The 24,387-nt window shown below is 37.7% G+C and overlaps 1 protein-coding gene across 1 annotated transcript in view; it reads left to right on the forward strand.

Moving 5' to 3' along the window:
- The window catches only part of TMTC2 (transmembrane O-mannosyltransferase targeting cadherins 2), a 118,829-nt gene extending 99,771 nt beyond the window's left edge, over positions 1 to 19,058 (forward strand). The window contains exons 11-12 of the mRNA XM_053461842.1: positions 5,035 to 5,098; positions 18,086 to 19,058. Of these exons, the coding sequence (XP_053317817.1) occupies positions 5,035 to 5,098; positions 18,086 to 18,265 (244 nt within the window). The 3' untranslated portion in view covers positions 18,266 to 19,058. The remainder of the gene's footprint in view (positions 1 to 5,034; positions 5,099 to 18,085) is intronic.
- The last annotated feature ends 5,329 nt before the right edge of the window (positions 19,059 to 24,387 follow it).

Here is a 24,387-nt window from a genome sequence, read left to right on the forward strand (position 1 = left end):
TCAGTAGCAAAAATGCCACATTGGGTGATGATTCTAGCTTACATCTAACTATTCCTGATATTAAATAAAATATAGATCTCTAGATTTTGGTGACCACCCCACATGTCCACAAAGCGTGAAAGTATAAAAATACAAAATTAGTTGTGTCTGTCTTTTCCTCGAAGGATACATCCTCTCAAAGGCAGTCAATTCAGTTGTTCCCCACTTAGATACTATGGAATCCACAAAGTGCCTAATTTGGAGATATCGGAAAGTTTCTGTGTGTGGTATCTGCCAAGTCTCTCTGATGCTTTCAAAGGAATTTATTTTACCATTTGAGATTTGTGTGTTCAGGGAAGTAAGACCCCGCTTCCTCCCTCCATAAGAACCGTGTAGCTTTCTCCCAGAGCTTTGTAAAGGTTAGGTAATGATGTTATGGGCGAGATCAAAGTCGACACAATATCATCGGTGAACAATCCTAGCTTGTAGTTAATGTCTCCCACCTGTATTCCTTGGATATTAACATTTATTTTTTATGGAAATTCAGAGGTTCTAACCTAAGGGTAAATAATAGTGGGGAGAGAGGGCACCATAGTCTTGTCCCATTTAGACAGCGTGGGTGCGCTGTATAACGCCTTCACCCCTGTCAAAAATGAACCTCTTATGCCAAACTTATTTCACTTGCGCCATAGATAGTGACCCAGTTGACCCATTCAAATGTCTTTTCAGCATCTAGTGCCAGTAGCATAGCCGGTGTCTTAAATGCCTGGAAATTTCGACCAGATCGACTGTCCTTCATATATTATCTGGGGTTTTCTTTTGGGGATAAACAACTCCTGATCTGGCTGTACCACTGAGCTGACCATACTCCTCAAACTTGGGACTCCTGCAAGCCCATGAGCTCTTGTTGATGTTCAATATCAGATGTCATCTTGCATTCTTTGTTGAGCATTGTAGATGGTGCAAAAAGTCCATTCTCGTGCCAATTTCTCTTAGCACCTTAAAGTCAGATAGGCCCTGTTAAATGCTAGCATTAAGGTCAGCTTTCACCAATACCGCCAGAAGCTTAATGTCTTCTATATCTTGCTTCGTACACCATCAGAGTCATTTATTCAATTCAGTTTGAGTTCTCAATGATCCCCTAGGCCTGAGGCTCGGTGCTGGAGATTTTCCACGTGAAGATGCCTGGCACAGACTTCTTAGTGGATTTTCTATTTGCCATCTAACTTGATTTTTTGTCAGTTATGTCTGCATTTATTTTAGTGGCTTTTCGATACGCACTGTATCCATTTTGGATTGCAGCCGGCCATGCCATCCTAGATAAATATTTTTGCATTGCTGAAGCTGCTTTTCCTCCATTCTACATTAGGAACAAAACAATCTAAATGTTTTAAGAAGGTAGTCCACAAACATATCAAATTATTTTGTATATTTTTTTCAAGGGGTATTGAAAAATCCAGTGATCGTTACCACAGTAACATATTAGTCTCCTATATACCAAAAATACATTACTAAATTACTTTGGGTTATGTACAAATATGTGCATGGATTTGCACTGAAAAAAATTTAACAACCCCACCTAAGGGGCAGCATCGCATCCAAGGTTGAATTATTATATAAAGGTTGGTACTTCTTAATAAATAACATTATAGTACAAGTGTAATTTTAAGCATTTTGTTAGTGCCTATAATACAGCTCCTTTATATAAAACCCACATGTCTTTTCTTCATCATAAAAGATTCAAATGGTAAATGCCAGTCAGAATTCTGAGAAAAAGCTTTTCTTTGTTAACTTTTGCCTGAATAATACAGTTCTAGAGCTCCATTCTAATAGGATCAATATACTCTGTAGTGTAGATTCAGGGTATTCTTTTCAACTTTGACAGTTTTCGAATTTATTCTGCAAACATATTAAATATATATTTCTCAATTCGCTTTCTGCTTTCATTTCATTTTGTGCTCTTTCACTGTTCTGTAGTACATTCTTTTCATTGTCTGATGGAACAGGGTATATTTTTGTACTGATTAATTGTTTTAAATTTGGTGTGAATCAGTATGTGTGGTCAGTAGCTTAAATACGTCGGTATCTCATTAAGACTCGCTTTTTGGTTAAAGAAGATTTTTTTTATTGCATTGTTATTTTTAGGTGCTGACACATAAACCACAAAATACTTGAGGGTTATTGGTTTGTTTTATTAAAGGGCAAATGCCTTACACAAACATCCATATTTACTGCATGATACATCAACAGTAGCATTTTAATGTTCTCCCACCTGCAACTTTCTATTCAAGCGGCCCAGATTTTATAGTATTCTAGTATTCTATATTTTTTTTTCCCTAGTACCTAGTGCACATACTCGTATAACACGGTGTTAAATCTGTGTGTTTACAGAGGAAGGCAGGTAACTTTGGGTCTATACTAGTATGTCAGAATATGAAAAGGAGAAGGACCAAACAGCTCAGCAGAGCACAGGAATGTTATATGTGGCTCCAATATTTATGCAAAATGAAAAAGACCATATCACTGTTCTTTTAATTCACAGTACTATATAATAAACTTTTTGAGTTGTGAATTTCTAAGAGCAAACTAGATGTTAATAATTGCCAAATTCAGTAATTAATGGTGTTTACTGTTAAATTAAACACTATTTCCTGTACTCACTGCAACAAACAGCCTGCTTTCTAGATGCTGTAGCTTATTGCACAATGTCATTAAATGCAATTTGGATGTGTACTTGTGTGTGTGTGTGTGCATGCATGTGTACGTATGTGTGTGTGTACATGTGTGTGTGCATGCATGTGTACGTGTGTGTGCATGCATGTGTACGTGTGTGTGCATGCATGTGTATGTGTGTGTGCATGCATGTGTATGTGTGTGTGCATGCATGTGTACGTGTGTGTGTGTATGTGAGCATGCATGTGTACATGTGTGTATGTGAGAGTGCGAGCATGCATGGATGTGTATGGGAATGAGCAGGCATGGGTGTGTGTGTGAGCGAGCATGGGTGTGTAATTGTGTGTGTGCATGACAGTGGATGTGTAATTGGGGAGAGATGGAGAGTGTGTCATTTGTGTAAGTGTGTTGGATGGGGGGGCAAGGGGCAAAGAAGGCACAGACTAGTTGTGTGGGGGCAATGATGGCAGAAACTAGCTGTTGAAGTTGGGAGGCCTGGGGCAATTTTTACACCAGGGCCCCATAGTTTCAAGTTATGCCCCTGCTTGCATGCATGGCTTCTTGTATATTTTCTTCCTTGTTAACTGAGCATTGGGTGAACCATTTAGAAGATTCCACTAATGCATCCATTTTTCATGCATTGTACATAATGATTAAATACTAACTCCTGATCTAGAGGCTCTTGCTATCAAAATGACTTTTGGCTTTATGTTTTCTAAAAAAAAAAAGTATGCAATACACATGATGGATTTTAAGCTTTGTAGTGGAGTTTCATATTTCTTTTACCAGACAGCAAACAAGACATAACCTACTATTTATTTGTGGTGGAAGTGCAATTCTATTTTTGTAAGATGACACAAATTCTGTAAGGGAGTTATGCTTTGCTTTAGGATCAGCAGATTAAAAACATTGTATTAGAAAAATATGTTTTACAGCAAAAAATGTAATTTTGCGATCGAGGCCCTGTCTTATGGATGTGATGACCATTTTTAAAAACTGATGATAGCCTTCACAAAATATCTAAAAATACTTTGACCTTTCTAGGTAAATGAATGGAGTTGTTATAGAATGCTCCCAGTAAATAGGTTATAAAGCATCTTACGCACCAATGCATCTTGTAAATAAAATCCTGCTCAAGGAACCTGGAAGAAATATGTGAATAAAGTGTCAGGAAAAGTGAACTTGACTTTTTCATCTATTATTTATGATTAGATTGAAATAAATTGAATTGGAACATCATTGTGTCTCCTGGCTACAAGAAATAATGGTGTTAATAACAGCACAGCAATTATTTATTACATTTGCTTCCAGCTTCATTATACACTAGTGGTCATAGAGAGAGATTCACAACTTCCTCTAGAATAAGCTACATAATAGGAAATATTGATACAAAGAGGTCCCAGTGGGAACAAAAACATAGATCCATTCTACCCACATTATAGTTTGATGAATTTGATTAAAACATGCGAGTGCTCAAACCTCTTTACAGTTTTGGTTATTGATATACAACTATGCAAATATCTAGGATGGTTTTCAACATGTAAACCTATACGGTTCTGTACCTTAAATATTTGCAGGCACATTTATTTTATTTTAAAATTGTGTCCAGAAAATTGTGTTATCTTTTTAGATCTCTGGAAACAGAGTGCACCAGATAGGGCCAGCCCTAGAGCTTCTGGTACCCAAAGCAAACCATATCTTCAGAGTGCCCCACTTTCGTGCACTTTACTTGCTAAGAATGGAGAACCAGAAGATGGCACCACCACACCAAGGCAGCCAAATAGGTCACCTATATAAAAATCAGCCCTGGCACCAAGAGAGCACCAAAGAGAGTAATTAGTCACTCCATCCATCATATGAACTTTAATACATATGGTGGTTGACAGGTGCCTTAAAGTTTACATGGGATTCAGGAGAAACCCCCCTTATGCATTTCCTCACCCTCCAGCTTTTGCTTGTTCAGGAGTGTTGTGTGTTCGGCCAAACACAACGCTTTGCGTGTGATATGCTTACTGCTAGTTAGATCCAGCACTGGTTCTGCACTTTTTATTGGAACATTCCATTGGTCACTAGGGTGATAAGAACACTTTTAAATTTTTGTACAAGGGTCACTGGTACATAATGTTCTTTTTTTTCTTTTAATTATCTGCTACAGAACTTCACAGTTAAATATGATGTTGATGCCACAACATAAATTGTATGTCTTTCCTAGAGATAGACAGGCCTATATCTGAAATATATGTAAATATATGTATATAATGAAGGGGAGGCCCGCAGTCTTATTTCCCATAAAGGCAATTACTTTAAAGTATTAGTAAACAGTACAATTAAGGTATATTAAAATACACTTCTGTCTGACTAAAATAGTTTTTTATTTTTCAGGCAAGCCAGCCTCAATGAAGCAGCAGAAACCTATTACAAAAAAGCAGCTGGGTTAAGACCAAATGTAAGTGCATTTTTATGTTGTCTGTGTCAAAGATACAACGTACTTAGAAAGGTCTTTTGCAATTACATGAATCCTGTTCATAGAGTATCTCAGCTCTGTCTCGTATACCTACAACTGGGAATTTTCTCATATACCTAGAACTGGGAATTCTCTCATATACCTAGAATTGAGAATTCTCTCAAATACCCAGATCTGAGAATTCTCTCAAATACCCAGATCTGGGAATTCTCTCAAGTACCTAGATCTGGGAATTCTCTCAAGTACCTAGATCTGGGAATTCTCTCAAGTACCTAGATCTGGGAATTCTCTCATATACCTAGATCTGGGAATTCTCTCATATACCTAGAACTGGGAATTCTCTTAAGGGAAGCACTGCATCCCCAGGCCTCTACACCAGTTGCTTCTTTTGGCAGCAGTGGTGTTTGACGACTCCCTCCCACTCCCCACCCACTAAAGCCTGCTTGGGGTTGCCCTGTCCCTATATTTGGTAAAACCTGCCCCGCTGCCTTGAAAAAAGAGAGCTCCAGGTAACTGGGTAGATTATTCAGAAAAGTCTGTGTATATAATATATATATATATATATATATATATATATATATATATATATATATATATATATATATATATATATATATATATGTGTGTGTGTATTTATTTATATATATATATATGTTTATTTATATGTGTATATGTGTGTATATATAGATATATAAATAGAATCATGAGCTGGCATTTAAATTGTACTTAATTTAAAAAAAAGGAGTACAAATATAGCTTACATTTTCAATTTAGCATTAAAAAAAATGGAACTGTATTTTCACAAATAACAGACTTAACTATTTTACCAGATATTTTGTAGCATATGTTGAAATACCACTAAAGCAGAAATGAACTGTTTGGCATTCCCCATGGTGCTTTTATCTCTTAGTTTGTATACACCGGACTATATTTAATGCCCCTTAAGGACATTGATGATGACCTATGTGAGAAAGCGTCTCCGAATGTGTGTGTTACTGTGTTTTACAGCATAAAAATAATTTATTTAACATGATTGAACTTTTCAATTCTAAAGGGAGCAACCGAGCCCTGTGCAGTTATACCAACAGATGAGTATAGCAGTGGAGTAGTTTATTAAGATGTGTCATATGACATCACAGGGTCACGGGTGAACATGTCCCTCTCTGTTCTCAAAGGCCAAACATTTTTCCAATGTGAAATGTATTTTTTTGCGGATTAGACTTCCACAAACAAACATACACTTACACAACACACATAGATAGTCTAATAAGTTTTGTATACACATACAGTACAGACCAAACCCTCAGTCATTTTTTATTTTTTGTTCTGTGTATTGTACAATTGTATTCCTACAATCTTGAAACAATAATTAAAAAGATTGATAACCGGGAGTGTGTGTGTGTATATATATATGTGTGTGTATATATATATATATATGTATATATGTGTGTGTATATATATATATATATATGTATATATATGTGTATATATATATATATATATATATATATATATATATATATATATATATATATATATATATATATATGTACTCATGTATACTTTTTCTTAAACCATCTGGCTCTTGTATTATCTGAATTTTGCTAGAGGTGTGACATGTGCTAGTTGTCGATGGTAAAATCTTCCAGCTCCAAATATTTGACAAAAAATAGGTTTTAGTGTCTCCACATCTGGCTGTGAATTAACAGAACGTGCATGCTTTGAAGTTTTGCCTGTAGTGTATTAAACCAAACCCCACAATATTCTCCATATCTGTGCCACCATCTTGAGCTAGTTGAATCTGAGATTCAGTCATTGAAAAAATATTATGACCTGTAAGACTCCAACATGTAACCTGGTAATACCGCCGTTTATTTTCTTTAATCTTTCACAGGCACCACAATCTTCTCTAGCATCTGTAACCATTGTTGTCTTCAAAAGACTTTCATTGCATATTACAATGTAAACTGAGCTTGAGGCAAAATCAGAGGGGGATAAAAGGAACACTATTTTCAGAAAGTTGGTTTCAGAATTGGTGAAGTTAGGATATAGATCGTATTCCCAAAGTATGCAGGAAGAGATAAAAGTAGATACGCTGTATTCCTGTTCATATTGCCACTCAAAAAGTCTTGTGGCTTCTTGCCCACAGGAAATTTAAAAGTTAAGAGTGTGACGGAAAATATTAAATAGTAGAATATTTATCTAGATTATATAATTGGTACATTAGGGTTACCTAAATATTAACATTTTGCTTGGGTACTGCCTGTATTAACATATATTTAGAGTTTTTAAATTGACATTTTAATGTTCAATAATATAAATAATTTTAACATTATTTTAATGAAATTATGTTTATCGAAAAATACTTATGAAAAATGCTTATTTTCATAAACTCCATATTTGGTAATGCTACTTTTGGCACATTCATTGTAAGCAAATTTATTCCTATTTTCAATATATTGCTTACATTGACACAAACAATAGGTTCCTCCAGATCTTCTGGGTATCTCAGCTGATAACCAGGTCTGGGTGGCAATTATTTATTCTCTGGATGGGTGCTGTGGTGTTTAGCATTAACCATGTTTGTCTATGGAGATGGCAAGCCTACGTGTATGATTTTACACACCTATGAGTGTGACTAAAACACCTAATCTCAATAATGAGTGGTAGCCACATACCTTTGGTCATAAAGTATAGTCATAATGCACCTTCTTTTTATAATTTGCAGAATATGAAACTATTTACTGTCTTTTTGAGAATTGACAGACTTGGGGGGAAATGTATAAGTAAAGAAGGCCCTCACCAGCTTACAATCTATTAAACATTTATGCAATGTTACCATCTGATGGCTCAAATATATTTCTTGTCTTCTGCAGGAGGGAATAAATAAATGTTCTGGAGGAACACTAAAAAAATATTGATATAGTTATTTTAATTTTCTACCTTTTTTGTATGCTACTGGTGCATGTGGTAGACAAAACACTTCCCTCTGTATTAATTTTTTTATTTGAGACATAGGCAGTGATATGGAAGCAATGTATAAGACATTAATGGTCTTTTGAATATGAGTGTAGCAGCTGTTTTTGAAGTAATTACAGTTAAGGCATGTAATCCAGGTTTTAACACATATCTATTGCATTCTAATAAATAAAGCTGTCGTTAACACATGCCTAATGTATGTGATAATAATTTGATTATTTCACACTATTTAACACTTTTCCAGAATTCAATTGGCACTTCATCAGAATGTGCTTGTTCGTATGATGAGTTGAGAGCGTTTGCTAAACCTGCTCTATTCGTAAAGATTAATGTGAAGAGTCCGTGTCCGCATTCATTTTCTTAGGGAAGTGAGCTGAGGCAGACACATTCTAAACCAACTGAAAGTTTGTCACTGTCTGATATCTAGACCTTTAAACCACAAAGGGAAGTTTGATATCATTACTTAATATGTGTCCATGCCTGTTGCTGTCAGACTTCACTGGTAAGTAGACTTGTGCATTTGTATTCGGGCGAACATGAAAACGAACACGAAGGTTGATGCCAGAGGAGGCGCCTGCAGGCGACCAATAGACTGACTCACACGGTCTTTTAACTCCTGATGGTGCAACTTGGCCTGGGGAGGCCATGGTCTCTCCGCTCCAAGAGTTAAAGGTTCGTACGAGCAACTCAATTGGTCGTTCGTATGGACCTTTAACTCTTGGAGCAGGAAGACCAGTGGTCTCTCCCAACCAAGTTGCACCACCAGGATTTAAAAAGACTGTACAAGCGACTCTATTGGTCTGCCATCAACCAACGAAGTACAGATGCACTGCTTAAAAAGTATCTATAAAGGTAATTTAAGTAATCTAAACACCCTAGCTGCTGGAAGATTTACATTTTGTTTTTACTGCTACTCACTTGGTAGTTCTGGTCCTTGAATTTGCAGCTGTGGGTTGGACACGTATGGCCTGTTCTGCACAAGGCGAAAAGTGCCATGGAAGAACCCCTGCTAGTAAGGCCTTGGGGAAAACACTTTTTTTTTTGTAAATAAAATTTTATTGAGGTCCGAGATTGTGGTACAATAACATAAGAAATGCAGCCAAGTAATACAAAGAGTAAAACATGACAAGGCATAGCACAACATGCGGATGACAACAATTCCATACCGGGCCTTGCGGAAACCGAAAATCGAACAAGGTAGGGTGTCACGGCCGTGGATGTGCGGTACATGCAATATACATTACATAGTAGAGAATCGACAGCGGCGATGCATCGTGGGACACAATAAACGGACCTACAGTTTTCAATAAAAAGTAAGTATGTGAACCGAACCAGAACAAAATAACCAAAAGAAGACAGAAAACAAAAAAAAAAACATAATCCTCCGGGACGATGTACACACTAACTCAGCATGGAGCGTAACGCGGATTGTACAGAGATGCCATACAGAATGGGTAGCAGCCGAGGCCTGGCTGCGAAACAGTAAACGGCATGAGACATAGAAACCAAAAGGCAGGGGTTAAGAACCCGGCGAGGCCAACACTCTCACAAAAATAACTCCCTGACAAGAGACAGCGTCACTGGAAATGCAAAGCATAGGTCGAGCTGTGTAACCATAAAGACCAGACACGGTCATACAAATGAATCGTGTGCGCTGCCAAATGGGACATTTTTTCCATGATCCGATGTTTTTCCAGAGTGGAGAGGACGTCCGGGAAAGAAGGCGGGGAGGCCGCTTTCCATTTCTTAGCAATACATAACTTGACGGCCAGTAGGACGTGGATTACCAATTTTCTGATGCTGGAAGGGGGGGGTCATCGAACATATGTAGAAGGGCGAGTTCAGGGAGGAAAGCAAATGCAGTGTGGCAGATTGAATGGAGAAACGCGAACACCCGTTTCCACAACGGTTGTAAAATCGGGCAACTCCACCACATATGGGCCATGGAGCCTACCATCCCACAACCCCACCAGCAAAGGTTAGAGTAGCCTGGGAGGACATGGGAGAGGCGCGCTGGGGTCAAATACCACCGACAACTAATTTTCTTTTGGAGCTCAAGATGATTCACGCAAAATGAGACCCCCCTCATCATATCCTCCGCCTCAAGCCAGGCCTCGTGTGAGATGGTCAAATGTCTTTTTCCCACGCTACCATATGGGGAAGCTTGTGGATCGAGAAGCGGTCAATCAAAAGGGAATACCAAGTCGAAATGGCTCCCTTGCATTGGGGAGCAGTAGCGCAAAGTGAGAGGAGGGGGCGTATTGGTAGTGTGTGCCGGGCGACAGAATAAGAAGGTGATTGGAGAAGGTGGCGGATTTGAAGATATTTGTAAAAGTCCTGACCTGGGACCGCATGGATGGAGGAAAGGTGTGAAAAGGGGTGCAGAGAGCAGCCCCCGTAAAGGTCGCCCAACACCTGCAATTTCGGCCGAAGCCAGGAAGCGAGTCGCAGGCCAGGAATCAAGAATTCCAGGGTGCGAAGCGGCGTGAGGGAGGTAAGTTGGGTCAGGGAAGGTAGATACCGTGAGACAACATCCCAGGTATCAAGAATATAGGAGGTCGTAGGCGGCAGAGCAGGCAGAGCAGGCCGCAAACGGCCCTTCACCCAAAGAAGTTGGTCCAGAGTGTAAGGTGACAGGAGAGCGTTCTCCTGATGTACCCAGGTCGGGGGGTTAGTGCGTGCGTAAAATGATAAGACATGGGAGAGAATGCAGGCGGAATAATAAGAGGGGATATGAGGGACCCCCAAACCCCCTCTGAGCCTTGGAACCACTCTAGCTCGAGCTGCTATCCTGGAGCTAGTCCTTACCTTAGTGAAGGACACAAAAAACTTATGGATTGTATGCAAGAGATTAGCAGGGGGGCAAACGGGCACCATACGAAAGGTGTAAAGGAGTTTAGGGAGGGCAGTCGTCTTTAGGGCGTTTACCCGGCCAAGCCAGGAGAGTTCGTATTCCGGGGAAAACACTTTTAAACAACCAACAAATACATTTCAAATCCATTTTTAGCACCACCTTTACTTTATTGGTATGATGACTTATGCCCTATATACCATATTGCCTAAATACTTTTAGTAAAGTTACATTACATATAAAGCATAAAATAGTAATAAGCAACTGTGTAGATTATTTTGTTTTAATTCTTACACTGTTTCTACTTGATGACATCACAATGGAGGCATGGATGGGGAATTAAAAGTGTAATATAATTACATTAAATATATGTTTTGTTAGTAATCTAATACAGGGGCTTTATGTTCCAGGTTTATGTGCTAAAAACTGCCCAAATGACAAGTCCAATTGAATGAGAAATCAAATAGTTTTCCTAACCAAACTTACTTCTCATGGGACCATCCAGATAATGCATTTCCATATGTTCCTTTGCTCCTATGATGTCATGAAAATAAATCACTTTAGACTTATTTAGTATAACTAATCTAGAATGTTTTCTTAAACACTTTATTTTCACAAGGTTTTGAGGCACCATTTGGTCACTTATTAAGACTGATAACTCAAAGTAGTTTGAGCACCCATACTAAAGAACCTAATTTTAATTCTAACCAGCAGTCATGGTATTCAATGCCTTTGGGACTGTACGCAAGACATAATATGATGGTAATATGTTAATGTTTACCTATATATACTACATCCATCAATTGACACACTTTAGTGGTTAGTTATTTTGCTACTTGGAAAAAATACTAATTTTAGTTAGGTAAGGTTATAATTCACATGAAAAAAACAATCCCTTAGAGAGTCACTAGTTTGATCTAAATTCTGTTTGCGTTTAGGATAACATCCCTTTTTTCTTTGCAGTCACTCTGTTAGTCTTGTATGTGATCAGATTACATCCACTTAAACAGATTGCTTTTACATAAACATAAATTAGGGTTCTCAATGATTATGTGGGCATGAGAGCTAAAAGTTGCATTTAAATGAATTTGGCTATGACCACAAAGTTCTGTCCTAACTGCATCTCCAGAAATGGCTAATATTCTGAAAATGTGTACTTGAAGAAAAAAAAAAAATGTTAAATTAAAAAAATATATATATTTTTTTTTATTTTCAAAATAGTTTTCTAACTTCTAGCTTTTCTTACATCACAAACAAATGAAGATGTGAAACTCTTTTGCAGTGGTGTAAAATATCTGTCCTGATACTCAATTAGTTATCTGTCCTTTTTCCCAATTAGTTATTCTTTCTTTATAGAAAAGGCATGAGGAGACGGTTGCCATTCTCTTCCAGTTGTGCTTCACTTCTGTACATGCTCTTTTTAGAAATTACACTAGAAATTGTAACAATCCTTTGGTGTTAAGATACACATTGACAGAAAAAAAAATATTTTCCTGTTCAAAGAAAAGCTTTTGTGGCCTCATATTATTAAACACTCAAGCAAAATGGAAGATGTTGCTTGTTATCATTTGTTTTAACTTAAAATTAATTTTAGTTATTAGTAGTGAAGAGATTGCTGAGTTGTAGGTAGTTATTGTTTTTAACCCAAAAGGAATCATCACACCCTGCAGCAGATGATTTTATTGCCTACCACATATTTATGACCTTTTTTTTTTTACTTTTTCCCCTATTTCCCCAGATTACAGGCATCCAGTTTTTGGCCACAGTTATCAAGCACTCATACTACATTTTTAACGGTTCTTATGGGTGAAAATACCACTTGACTTACGTCATCTAATCATGACAAACGCAAATTTAAAAGAAATACATATCCTAATGTGTTAGTAGATTTTCAATCAACTAAAATAATATTTATTCTATGAGAGAATATCTCCAATACTGTGTAGCACTGTTTAATGAAAGCAGAGGGGATTGATAGTGAAGAGTGTTAGTGGACAGATGATGTGCTGTCTGATCTATTAGCTACAGAACAAGCTGCTGAGGTGACCACAGATTTATAGCACTCATAAATAAGATAAGGAGCAGTTGTGTATATATGAAAGTGAAAAGATTTTATCTGAGGTCTATTAGGTTTTGCTAAATCCAGTATATGGACACACACAAAGAACTAGCTACGCTTTTCAGCTTTTCCAAGCTGCCGAACTACCAGGGGAGATACTTACTTCCTAGCAAGTTAGCATTTTATTTTTTAAGATGTGTGTATAAAGACAACAACTTTTCTTTAAAAAATAAAAATAAAAAAGTGAAAATAAAAATGAGAAAATGTCAAATACTTAAGAATAATATGTATATCAACACATGAAATGTGTATTATATCTCACTATATAATTCACTGCATGCATGTTTTCTGCCTGCGTGTTCAGTTATCAATTTATTGTTTTCCATGCAAACAGACCATATTTTAATAAATGTTTTTAGATGTCTGCTTAGTTTTAAATTATTTTCAGTTATCTAACAATATAGCTGTTTAAGAACCCAAACAGACCCAGTGCAAGGCTGTTGTGTTTCATTTTATACCTTGTGCAAATATTAAACGTATTTAATACTTCAAATATCTTTTTTTGTAGTCTCAAGGTAATAACAGTAGGTGGAATTGTTCATGTAAAGTTGGTGGTAAAAAGATGATCATGGAACTACTAGTATGAATTTAAATATATTATTAATTTACTATAAAAACATTGAACCTACATACATTTTGTTAATAAACAGTTAATATTTGTTGCAAGTAACCATTTTTGTATTGCATATATGGTGAAATGTGGCATATAGTTATATATTGTATAGAAGGGATGGGTGTAATGTTTTTTTGATGGGGCCATTAAATGGTTACTGCACTATTGCTTTTAAACTTACAAATCTATGCTGTTGGTTTGAACAAATGCCTAACAGTTATGATTACTCATATTTAAATGTGCCTGGATTTTGTTTCTGATGATATGTTTCTGTGCTATCAAAAGGGAAAACAAACAACTGGAAATGTGTTGCCTAGCTTTTTCCTCCCCACAGAGATTCCAGCAACTATGATGAAGTTTCATCTGTAGCATTGTCTGTTTTTCAACAACAGCCACAAATCTTAATGTGTCAAGTTGCCATCCATCTCCACTTTAATGACCCAGATCTGAAACTTGATTTTACATATTCACATATAACAAATGTTTCATTTTGTTGGCTTTGGTATAGGTAAAAAAAAATGTCACTTATTTCTTCGCGTAACATGACGTTTTTATCCATATTGCATAGAAAAAAACCTTTTATTCTAGATTTGGAAGCTCATTTCAGTAGAGTCTTCCTCAATTTTCTGTTCTTGTAGATCAAAATTAGGCGGGTAGTCTACTTATTTCCTGGTTGCCTATTGTACGGTACTGCATAATATGAAACCGTATATACAAAAAAATAGTGTTAACAATTAGATTTTTTATAGAGTGTGAACAAGTCTGTAGCACATTACTGAGGCTTCTTTATATGTACAATAGTTAGAATTTACTGTAATTTGTGGTCCCAACTATTATTCATGTGTGAGAGGCCTAGGGTTAGGCTTCATAATGGTAGATGTCATATTCCTGTAATACCTTCAGTCTGCGCAAAAGAACCTTATATTTCATTCGCAGGAATGATACTTTTGCTGGAACGGATGATTTAAGACTTGTGGCTAGTGCTGATTTAAGGCCATATGATTACTACCTTTATGTGCTTTCTATGTAGCCCTGAGCTGATTTCATTATAAGGCATTGAAGCTACCTGTATTGTTTTAGCAGTTCTAATTTAAAATGTATGATGGCAGCTTAATGCTAGATCTTCCCATTCTCACATTCTGCCCACTTCTTCCCCGTTCAGAAAAAAAAATGCTTCTGGAGCCTTTCTTAGAAGCCATTTTCAGAAGGTGGTGTTTGAATGTGCAGTAAAATATTTGGAGGTGTATTCACCAGAGAGTTCAAAAGTATGATAGCAGATTACATTGTTATAGTAATACTTATGCAAATGGGAAAAACATGATTAATGCAGAGGTAGAACAATGTGTAAATAATCTGGAACGTGAAAGTTCCCCTTTAATGCATTATGCATAAGATTGGAGAAATTTGCTAAGACTGTTCCTGACATCTATTCATTTACATGAACTTTAATAATAGTCTTGTGTTATACTGATATTCAAAGTTTTAAAGGTGAATAAGTTCTGAAACTTGCCTGTGATAGAATAAAAAATATAATACATTTTTTTCAGCAAACCTCACCCGCAGTGTGGACTACTAATTTGTTAATTTGCATTTAAAATGTAAATCATTTGTATATAACACCAAGTACATTCTTTGCTCTTGGGCTTGCATTAATTTAGTTGTATATTAGTATTCTGGTTTCATTGTTTGTTTTTAGTTTTTTTTTTATTATTACAAATTACATGAAAGGGGTGGTTTATTGTGAGATTCAATTATTGTAAGTTCCTGCGGGAACAGGGCCCCTCATTCCTCTTGTATCTATATGTCAATTATTGTATTGTACCTGTCATTATGTGTAACTTTTTCACCTTGTAAAGCACTGGGGAATCTGTCAGCGCTTTAGAAATAAAGAATATTAATAATTAACAACATGAAAACATTCTCAGGCCTGTATTTGAAGCAACTCTGCAGCTTAGCATTCATGGCTTATTGAACTAGTTTAGTAACTTATTTGGTTATTAAGTTAGATTGTAAAATGCCTTGTTAACTAAGACAGAGCAAGGCTACTTTTAATTCTAATGGGACCCTTGCTGGAAATAAAGAAATATATATTATATATATATATATATATATATATATATATATATATATATATATATATATATATATATATATATATATATATATATATATATATATATATATTATTGTGTGTGCAGTGTGCACAGCGATCACTCTCAAAGCAGACTCCACTAGACATGTGCAACTGGGCCAAAAATGATTCACAAATTGTTTTGGCCCACTCTGCACAAGGGATGGCGTTAGGCCTAGATATCATTAAAGTCACTAAGATGAGAATTGGGGAGGGAGTGGGTGTGGCTAAACACTACAGTCCCGGCAGGAGATAAGGTGAGGTGACCCAGAGACTCCCCAGGTATGGTTGCAACAAACCTTATAGAAAGCAATTGAAGTCACCAGATTCCTGCAGCTCATTTAAGAAATAATTGCAAAAAGGATTAAAATTAAAGCAGAACATAACCAGTTCACTCTAGTAAACGAGTAGCAGGGTATCTTGTTTTGTGCACTGTGGCAGATCATGGAGCCTGCAGATAACCACACAGGACATTTTTGCCATTTACTAAACATTTTTAAGTTTTCAGTCCTTAGTATCCCACAGTTGACCTGGATCTCCCATATAACGTTAGGCAAAATGTATCTTGAGCATTTTAATGAAAAAGGGAATTTACTTTTTCAGGTATCATTAATGCCAGACAGGATTCATTTGAAAATTCTTGAACAGAAATAATGTTTTCATGGCGCAGAAAATTTTCCATTCCTGCCCTTAAATCAATGCCTTGTTTTACAAGTTTTTATGCAATACCAATGAGATTTAAAAGCAAATTAAAAGCTTGGTGACACATATTTCTGCTTGATCTTGTTAATAGCCTAATAGTGAACTCCCCCAGCTCCTGTAAACTTCAGATCAACTAAAACATGTGTATTTCAGAGAGCATGGTAGCCCTTTGAAAACGTTATTGCTGGCCAATGGCTTCAGGCCATAACAGAAAATTAATGAGTTCAGTTTCAGTGGAAAGTAGTTAAAACTATATGTAAATATTACCCTAGGAGAGTATTATTTACTTTAATGCTTAAAAGACGGATATTTGGCACGTTTGTTTAAACTTGCACTGACAAACATTAACGAGCGTACAGATATATGTCTGATCCACTTGTGGAGGGTATTCTTTATTCCTAGCCTTCTCGTATTTATATTTTTTGTATTTAGGAAAATCTAATTATATAATCTGGATTTATCTATTGTTTATGAATTCTTCAGACATCACTTTCCAATGTAGTCGCTTTTTTTTTTTTTTTTTTTTAAGTAGCACTTTTATTGTTAAAAAAAAAAAAAAAATCTTAACAAAATTTCATTCAAAGCTGTTAAACGTGTCCATTTGGAATGATAACCATGGATACATATGTAGCCACTATAAGTAGTAGAAACACGGAAAACGTAAGACACTTTCATGTGTTTGTATCAGTTTCCTTGTATGAATAAGGACAATGTTACATTGATGCGCACAATCATGTTCGTTGACATTGATACAGAAACGTTCAGGAATATACATGACATGGTAATTACTTATAAAACTACAGTGCCAAAAAGCACGTACACATTATATCGCTTACAACAATGCTCATTAAGAGGAAGTGTTTGATTTTTAAATGAAATGTGCACATCACTTTATTTTCCACACTGCGTGGAAAATATCTCTAGAGCAAAATCATGTGAAACGGTAGAAAATTATTGTTTGTACTGTAACAAACAGATGAATTATAAAAAAAAGATCTAGGGCATTGCATTTGAAGATACAGTAACTCAATAGTAAAATTGTTGCATATCCCTTATTTGGTATTTATTGCACTCGTGGAATAGTTTTTGGAATGGATAAAAGCGTTTTTCTATCAATAATGCACAATTTGTTACTTAACAGGTGGTTCTGATCAATGATTTGTATAATAGCAAATGCAACGGAGTTTTTGGCTGCATGTTATACTTTCATAAATGTACATGTAAGAAAAAAGATAAAACATTATGGCAGTTGGGAAGGCAATGTGATAATGCACCCTAGGGAGATAAATTGATTTACCAGAAAAGCACAGCTTTAACTGTGATGTAATGCTGAAACCTAAAATATGCTGTGTTTTCTGTTTCATATCATTAGTGCTCTTGAAATTCATATAGACAATGTATACTAAAAATATAGTAGCTCATAGACCCTTTTAAATTATTTTTCCATTTAGTAGGATCTTAAAATTGTTTCCATATATTCTGTTTTGTGTGTGCATTGTTGTGCGCTGTTTGTTTAGGGAGTAATTTGATATGTCTACTAATTTCTTTTTCATATTTTTGTTCTTTTCTGCCAGTACCCTGCTGCCTTAATGAATCTTGGAGCCATCCTTCATCTGAACGGTAAATTAGAAGAGGCAGAGGCAAACTATCTCCGGGCACTTCAGTTTAAACCAGACGATGTGATCACACAGTCAAACCTTCGCAAGTTGTGGAATATCATGGAAAAGCAGGGCCTAAAGACTTCCAAAACGTGACACAAGCAGACCAGAGACTTTTTTTTTCATCAAATGTCAGATTCTAAAATAGGGCATGCAGGAAACTGAATGTTAACAGCTGGGAGCTAGTGTTCCTGCTAGTGTCTTGAGTGTTTAAGTGCTGCTGTGACTGGTTTCTGCTTTTTGCATTGTAGTGTTTCACGTTAAAAGGGAAATGATGAAGGATGATAGGAAATCTCCAAAAGGGATTAGGATGCGCTTGCATTAGCCCGGGTAAAGAATGGCACTTAATGAGATCTGTCTGTGCACATTGCAACATAACCAGTAGTGCGTATCTCTCAGATAGGCTGACATAGATTACAGCCTCTAAATCTGTAAAACTGAACAAAGTTAGTTAAATAACCATTTTTTATTCTCACTAAATCAATGATTTTAACCTCTATTTCAGAGCTAATAAACAAAAATAATTGCTAATTGCATCTGTCAAAATGCAGCTCTGTTATACCGAACAAAATATTTTCTTTCTACTGAATTAAAAAGATGGCATTATAGCAAGAATGCCGTTGATCAGTTAATGATAAAACCTAAGGTATGAAGTTGCTGAAGATCTAAGTATATGCATATTTGTACGTTTAGATACCCCCAAGTGCCCCTCTCGGGATCCACCTCCCTCTTACCCTAATGCCCCTCATTTCTAGGATTAAAAATGTTTCCTGGGTGTGAGTGTATCAAAGTGATTGATAGCCCTAATAGTCACAATAATGTGTACAGAAACAGCAGGAAATGAGTTTATAAATAATGTTGTGTAAATAAAATACTTTATAATTCTAAATGCCTTACTTATATATGGTTAATAGCAATTAATAGGTCACAAAGTAGAATCCGATCCCATAGCTGCCCACTAAAACAAAAAATGTTCCTTTTTGGCCATTTCAACTGTCGGGATTAATACTGTTATGATCATTTTTTTTATTTATTTAAAGGGGCTTTTGTAGCTACATTAGTAGCAGACATTGAAGCAAACTATGATCACTTCACTGGTTTTGTCTCCCTTTTAACAAATTAGCAATTTGGTGAGACACACTGCTCACTGTTTTACTTAGTGGCTGCCTCCTAACATCTGTCCAAGTGTTCAAGTATCTTTAGGAAAGACATTCCCTCTTGAGATCCAAATTCTTCTGTCTCTCTCTCTTCCTTCACCTGAAGTCCCTTTCGCTCAGTGAATGAGCTAAGAATGTTGGGTCATGAGGCTTCTATAGCATCATATAGCCCTGAAACGGGAAAATATGTTTATACATTATTCTTAGAAACGCCTTTAAAACAGCCATCAGTATGTCCAGTGGAACCTGAAAAGTCTTCATAAAGCCTTGCCTTCTAACCATCCCTCTTGTTACCCCCTTAAAACAAATGTCTCCCTCTTGTACGCAATGCGTACGGGATGTGTACGCAAAGCCTTTCTAAGCAGCGTTATTTTTGTTACGCCTTCAATAGTAGAGTTACTGCTGTAATTATGGTGAAATGTTGATGTCTTTGGTGGCTGGGTTAGCCGTGTAACAAACTAACTTTAACTCTCCTGGTAGGACCATACGTTTTTTGTACTTTTTGGCAAAACAGGGTGTATGTAAAAATTGGTCAGATGACAGCATTGTTTTACCTTTCAAATAATTTCAAACAAACCAAACTATACCAAAAATGGGGGGGGGGGAATCCAACATTTATCTGCCATAAAATAGATTTGAAAACAAAATGTTATATCTGAAACAAGTAATTACAATTATGCAATTACTGTATCTTAATTAAACAAAACAATAAGACAACTCTAGCAAACCAGCTTAATATCGTGTAGTTAGGAATTCCGTTCATCATTTTGTGTCCCGTAGAGTACTGTTGAGTTCTTGCGTTGCCATCTGTTGTAATTGCTGTGTTTTTACAGTTTGAAGGAAATACAATAAGCTTTTCCAAACAAGTGCACAAAGCCAACTGCGTATTATATCCCATTCCCTATAAATCATCCATTTTTCAACTCTTTATGCTACCAAATCAGTCTTTTAAAATGTTTTTACAATATAGAATTTGTTTGCTCTAGGATAAGTGTCATTATAGTGAAAAAAATGTAGGATCTTCCTGCTAGATAATTTAAATGGGAACTTCTATTATTCTAAGATGCAAAGCTTCATTCCTACAGTTACTACAACTATAGAACTGCCCTATTTTATAATAATCATTGCATCATTTTCTTTATTTTTTGTGTGTGGTTTTCAGTAGGGCAGTTTTTCTTCAAGTCTTTGTTATAAATTAAGGCACTATTAAAAAAAAACAAAAACAAAACAAAAAGAGCTCTATACTCTTTGGGAATGTGCCAAATTTGCCAGTGCTGTATCCATAACATACTAACTGCTTATTAATACTGCTTCCAGATCTCTATACCTCCTATACTTGCTAGGATAAGCCACATTATTTTATCACTATGTGATATATGAAGCCAGTATTTTTACTTTATTTTTTGAGAGATTTATATTACAATTAGTAATTTAGCATATATGTTCATAAATACTATTTAACTAGTAAATATCACTGACAGTGTAATGTGTGAGTCATTTGCATTTGTCAATGGTACAATATCTAATATGTTTCAGTGGCTAACAAAGCTTATAGCTTTAGAGTGTGTATTAAAGGTGCAGTTCCCTTAAGACAGAACATTAATTTCACTCTAGCATAGTCCTCAAAAGTTAAGGTGTCCAAACTGGAGCACCCTTGTTAGGCGTGTGGCCAGGGGTAGTGAGTGGAGGGCTGCCCACTTACCTTACACAAAGAGCCACCTTGCAGAGCTCAGCTTCAGGGTGTCTCCAGGTGGCTACATGGGGGCTGTAATGGAGTTCTGTGCTGCAACAGTCAATTTTAGAGCTCCCTGGGCCAGCAAGGCAAGATTATAGGATCTCCCCAACCAACCCATGATCACCACTGCTTTAGCCTTTGCAATAGGTGCATTCTTGCAAATTCTTTGGCAACTGCCTACTTTTTTTTGTGCACATGACAAGGGCCCGCACAAAAAATATAAATTCTAAGCAAATTTTTGTTATCAAAGTATTATTTTGGAGAAATGTATGGGAACTCAATAGCACTGGGAATGTTCTTTCTAATGATGTATTTACAAAGCAACACCTTTTACAGCAAGGTTATCACCTCATGTTGTTGTAGTCAGTAGCAAAAATACTTCAGATTACTCCTTCTACACAACGAGCATCTGTTGGCCAGGCCTTGTTTAAGACTTTTATCACTAGCTGTTGGTGGAATGCATTGGAAGCATAGCATATGAGGCAGGAATGGAATCACATATGAACCAAGGAATAGTGTATATCACTCCTAATTGTTCACATATTGTCAGCAACCATGCGGACAACCGACCCGCAGCCACTCACCGGAATACCCGCGGGTCGATTGTCCGCAACTTCCACGCCGTGTCCAGCCGGCAGGGACGCGGTTCGGTCCTCACCGCATCCAGCCGGCACACACACGGGTCCATCCTCGCTCGCGTCCTCGCCGCATCTAGCCGGCGCGCGCGAGACCCCGCCTCCTGTTTCTCTGCTTCAGGAGGGTGGGGGCCGCGCGCGCTCCCGATGACGTCACCAGCCCGGGAACATTTAAAACCCAGCAGCTTCTGCTGCTGGGCACTTGGTATATTTCTCTCTCTGTACGTTCCTATTACCTAAGTTGTGTTTTGCTGATCTTCTGGATACCCTGACCCTGGCTTGTTTAACGGACTTTGCTAACCTTCTGAATACCCTGACCCCGGCTTGTTTTACGGATTTTGCTAATCTTCTGGATACCCTGACCCCGGCTTGTTTAACGGACTTTGCTTATCTTCTGGATACCCTGACCCTGGCTTGCATACCGGACTCCGCCAAACACTCAGTGACATTATACCAAGTCATACATGGAGCCCGCAAGCCAATTTTTGGACGCCATGTCCACTCTCACTCAGCAGGTGTCCTCATTAACACAATCTGTCCAAGACCTGCAGTCAAGTCATATCCAGCTTCATCAACAGCTCCAACAGCTTCAGACAACGCCAGCAGCCTCAGGGAGTCCATCTATTGTGGCTCCCCCGCCTCTTCCATTAGCTCAAGAAGGGGCCATGGCGTTAGAACCTCAAGTGGCTCTCCCAGACAAGTTTACAGGAGACAGGAAAAAATACCGTACCTTTATTACATCCTGCCAGATACTGTTCAATCTAAAACCACGTACCTACGTCTCTGATTACGTCAGGATTCATACGGTTATTTCTCTCCTCCAGGAAGAACCCCAACTATGGGCTCACCATTTACTGCATACCCAGAGTCCAGTCCTGGATTCTTGGGCCACGTTTCGTCATGCACTAGATTCTATGTACGAGGATCCGTTTAGAGTCTCCACCGCTACCACTAACCTACGGGCCCTCAAACAAGGGCGCCGACCGGTAGAAGAATATATCACGGAATTCCGCCGCATATCTCTAGAAACCACGTGGAACGAATCGGCATTACTCGATCAATTTCGTCTGGGCTTATCGGACGCTCTTAAAGATGAGCTGGCACGAGTCGGTATTCCCAACTCCCTGGACGAGCTTACCCACTTGGCGACCCAAATTGACCGCCGCCTGAGAGAAAGAAAAGCAGAACGGGGTCCCACGTCGGTTACTTCAGGTTTCAACCGTTTCCCGGTACCGTATTCGCCTTCCCGAGCACCCACTCCTGCCGGGGAACCCATGCAAATTGGGCTTGCGAGAGGCCATTTGACACCGGAAGAAAGATCCAGACGCAGATCACTAAGTTTGTGCCTGTATTGCGGGAAACCGGGACATACAGTTAACAACTGCGGTAATCGCCACCGTCTCTATGATGGTAAGAATATTGTCACCCAGAAAAGACTTATTTCACCCCACATTTGCACACCACATTTATCAATCTCTCTTTCCTTGCAGTGGACTAAAAAGCCTATCCTCCTCTCTGCAATGATTGATTCTGGAGCAAGTGGATGCTTCTTGGACGTGGAGCTCGCCAAGACCTGGGCTATTCCTACACAACGGAGATCAAGCCCTATTCATATCCAGCTGGTCGACGGCAGCCCCCTTAAGTCGGGACCAATTACCCAAGAGACTATTCCATTAATCGTTTCCATCGGTGACAAGCATCACGAATTGCTCCAATTTGACATTGTTCCAGCCCCCACTTTTCCTATCATCCTGGGCCTCCCATGGCTCCGAAGTCACAATCCTGTTATTAATTGGGAGACCGGGACATTAACCTTTTCATCATTATTTTGTACCAATAAATGTTTATTACCTTCAGCACTATGTTCGACTACTGATTATTCCTTGGCCGCCGCCATTCCTCCAGCGTATCATCAATTTCTGGATGTATTCGAAAAGAAAAAAGCGGAGAAGTTGCCCCCTCATCGCTCATATGATTGCCCTATTGAGCTTCTCCCTGGGGCATCTATTCCTTTTGGAAGAATATTTCCTCTCTCAGAACCAGAACTTGCCACCCTCAAAGAATATATTGATGAGAATTTGGCCAAAGGTTTTATCCGGCCTTCTACCTCCCCTGCTGGCGCCGGCATCTTTTTCGTTAAAAAAAAGAATGGAGAATTACGCCCGTGCATCGATTACAGAGGGTTAAATAACATAACTGTTAAAAATCGCTACCCTCTTCCATTAATCTCTGAGCTCATGAATCATGCCCGCACGGCCCAGGTATTCACAAAACTTGACTTACGGGGCGCCTATAATCTCATACGAATACGCAACGGGGATGAATGGAAAACGGCCTTCCGATCTAGATACGGTCATTTTGAATATTTGGTCATGCCATTCGGACTATGTAATGCCCCTGCTACATTTCAATATTTTATCAATGATATTTTTCGGGACGTCTTGGATAAATTCATTATTATCTACCTAGACGACATTCTCATTTATTCCTCCTCGCTTACCGCTCACCGTGAACACGTCAAGATGGTACTTAGTCGTCTCAGACTACACCAGTTATACGCCAAAGCAGAGAAATGCGTCTTTGAAACCTCTACTGTGGAATTCTTGGGTTTTATACTATCCCCTAATTGTATCAAGATGGATCCTAAAAAGGTGACAGCTGTTTTACGATGGCCTCCGCCCTCTGACCGCA

This window comes from Spea bombifrons, chromosome 4 (assembly GCF_027358695.1).
Source record: "Spea bombifrons isolate aSpeBom1 chromosome 4, aSpeBom1.2.pri, whole genome shotgun sequence".
NCBI classification, from domain to species: Eukaryota; Metazoa; Chordata; class Amphibia; order Anura; family Pelobatidae; genus Spea; species Spea bombifrons.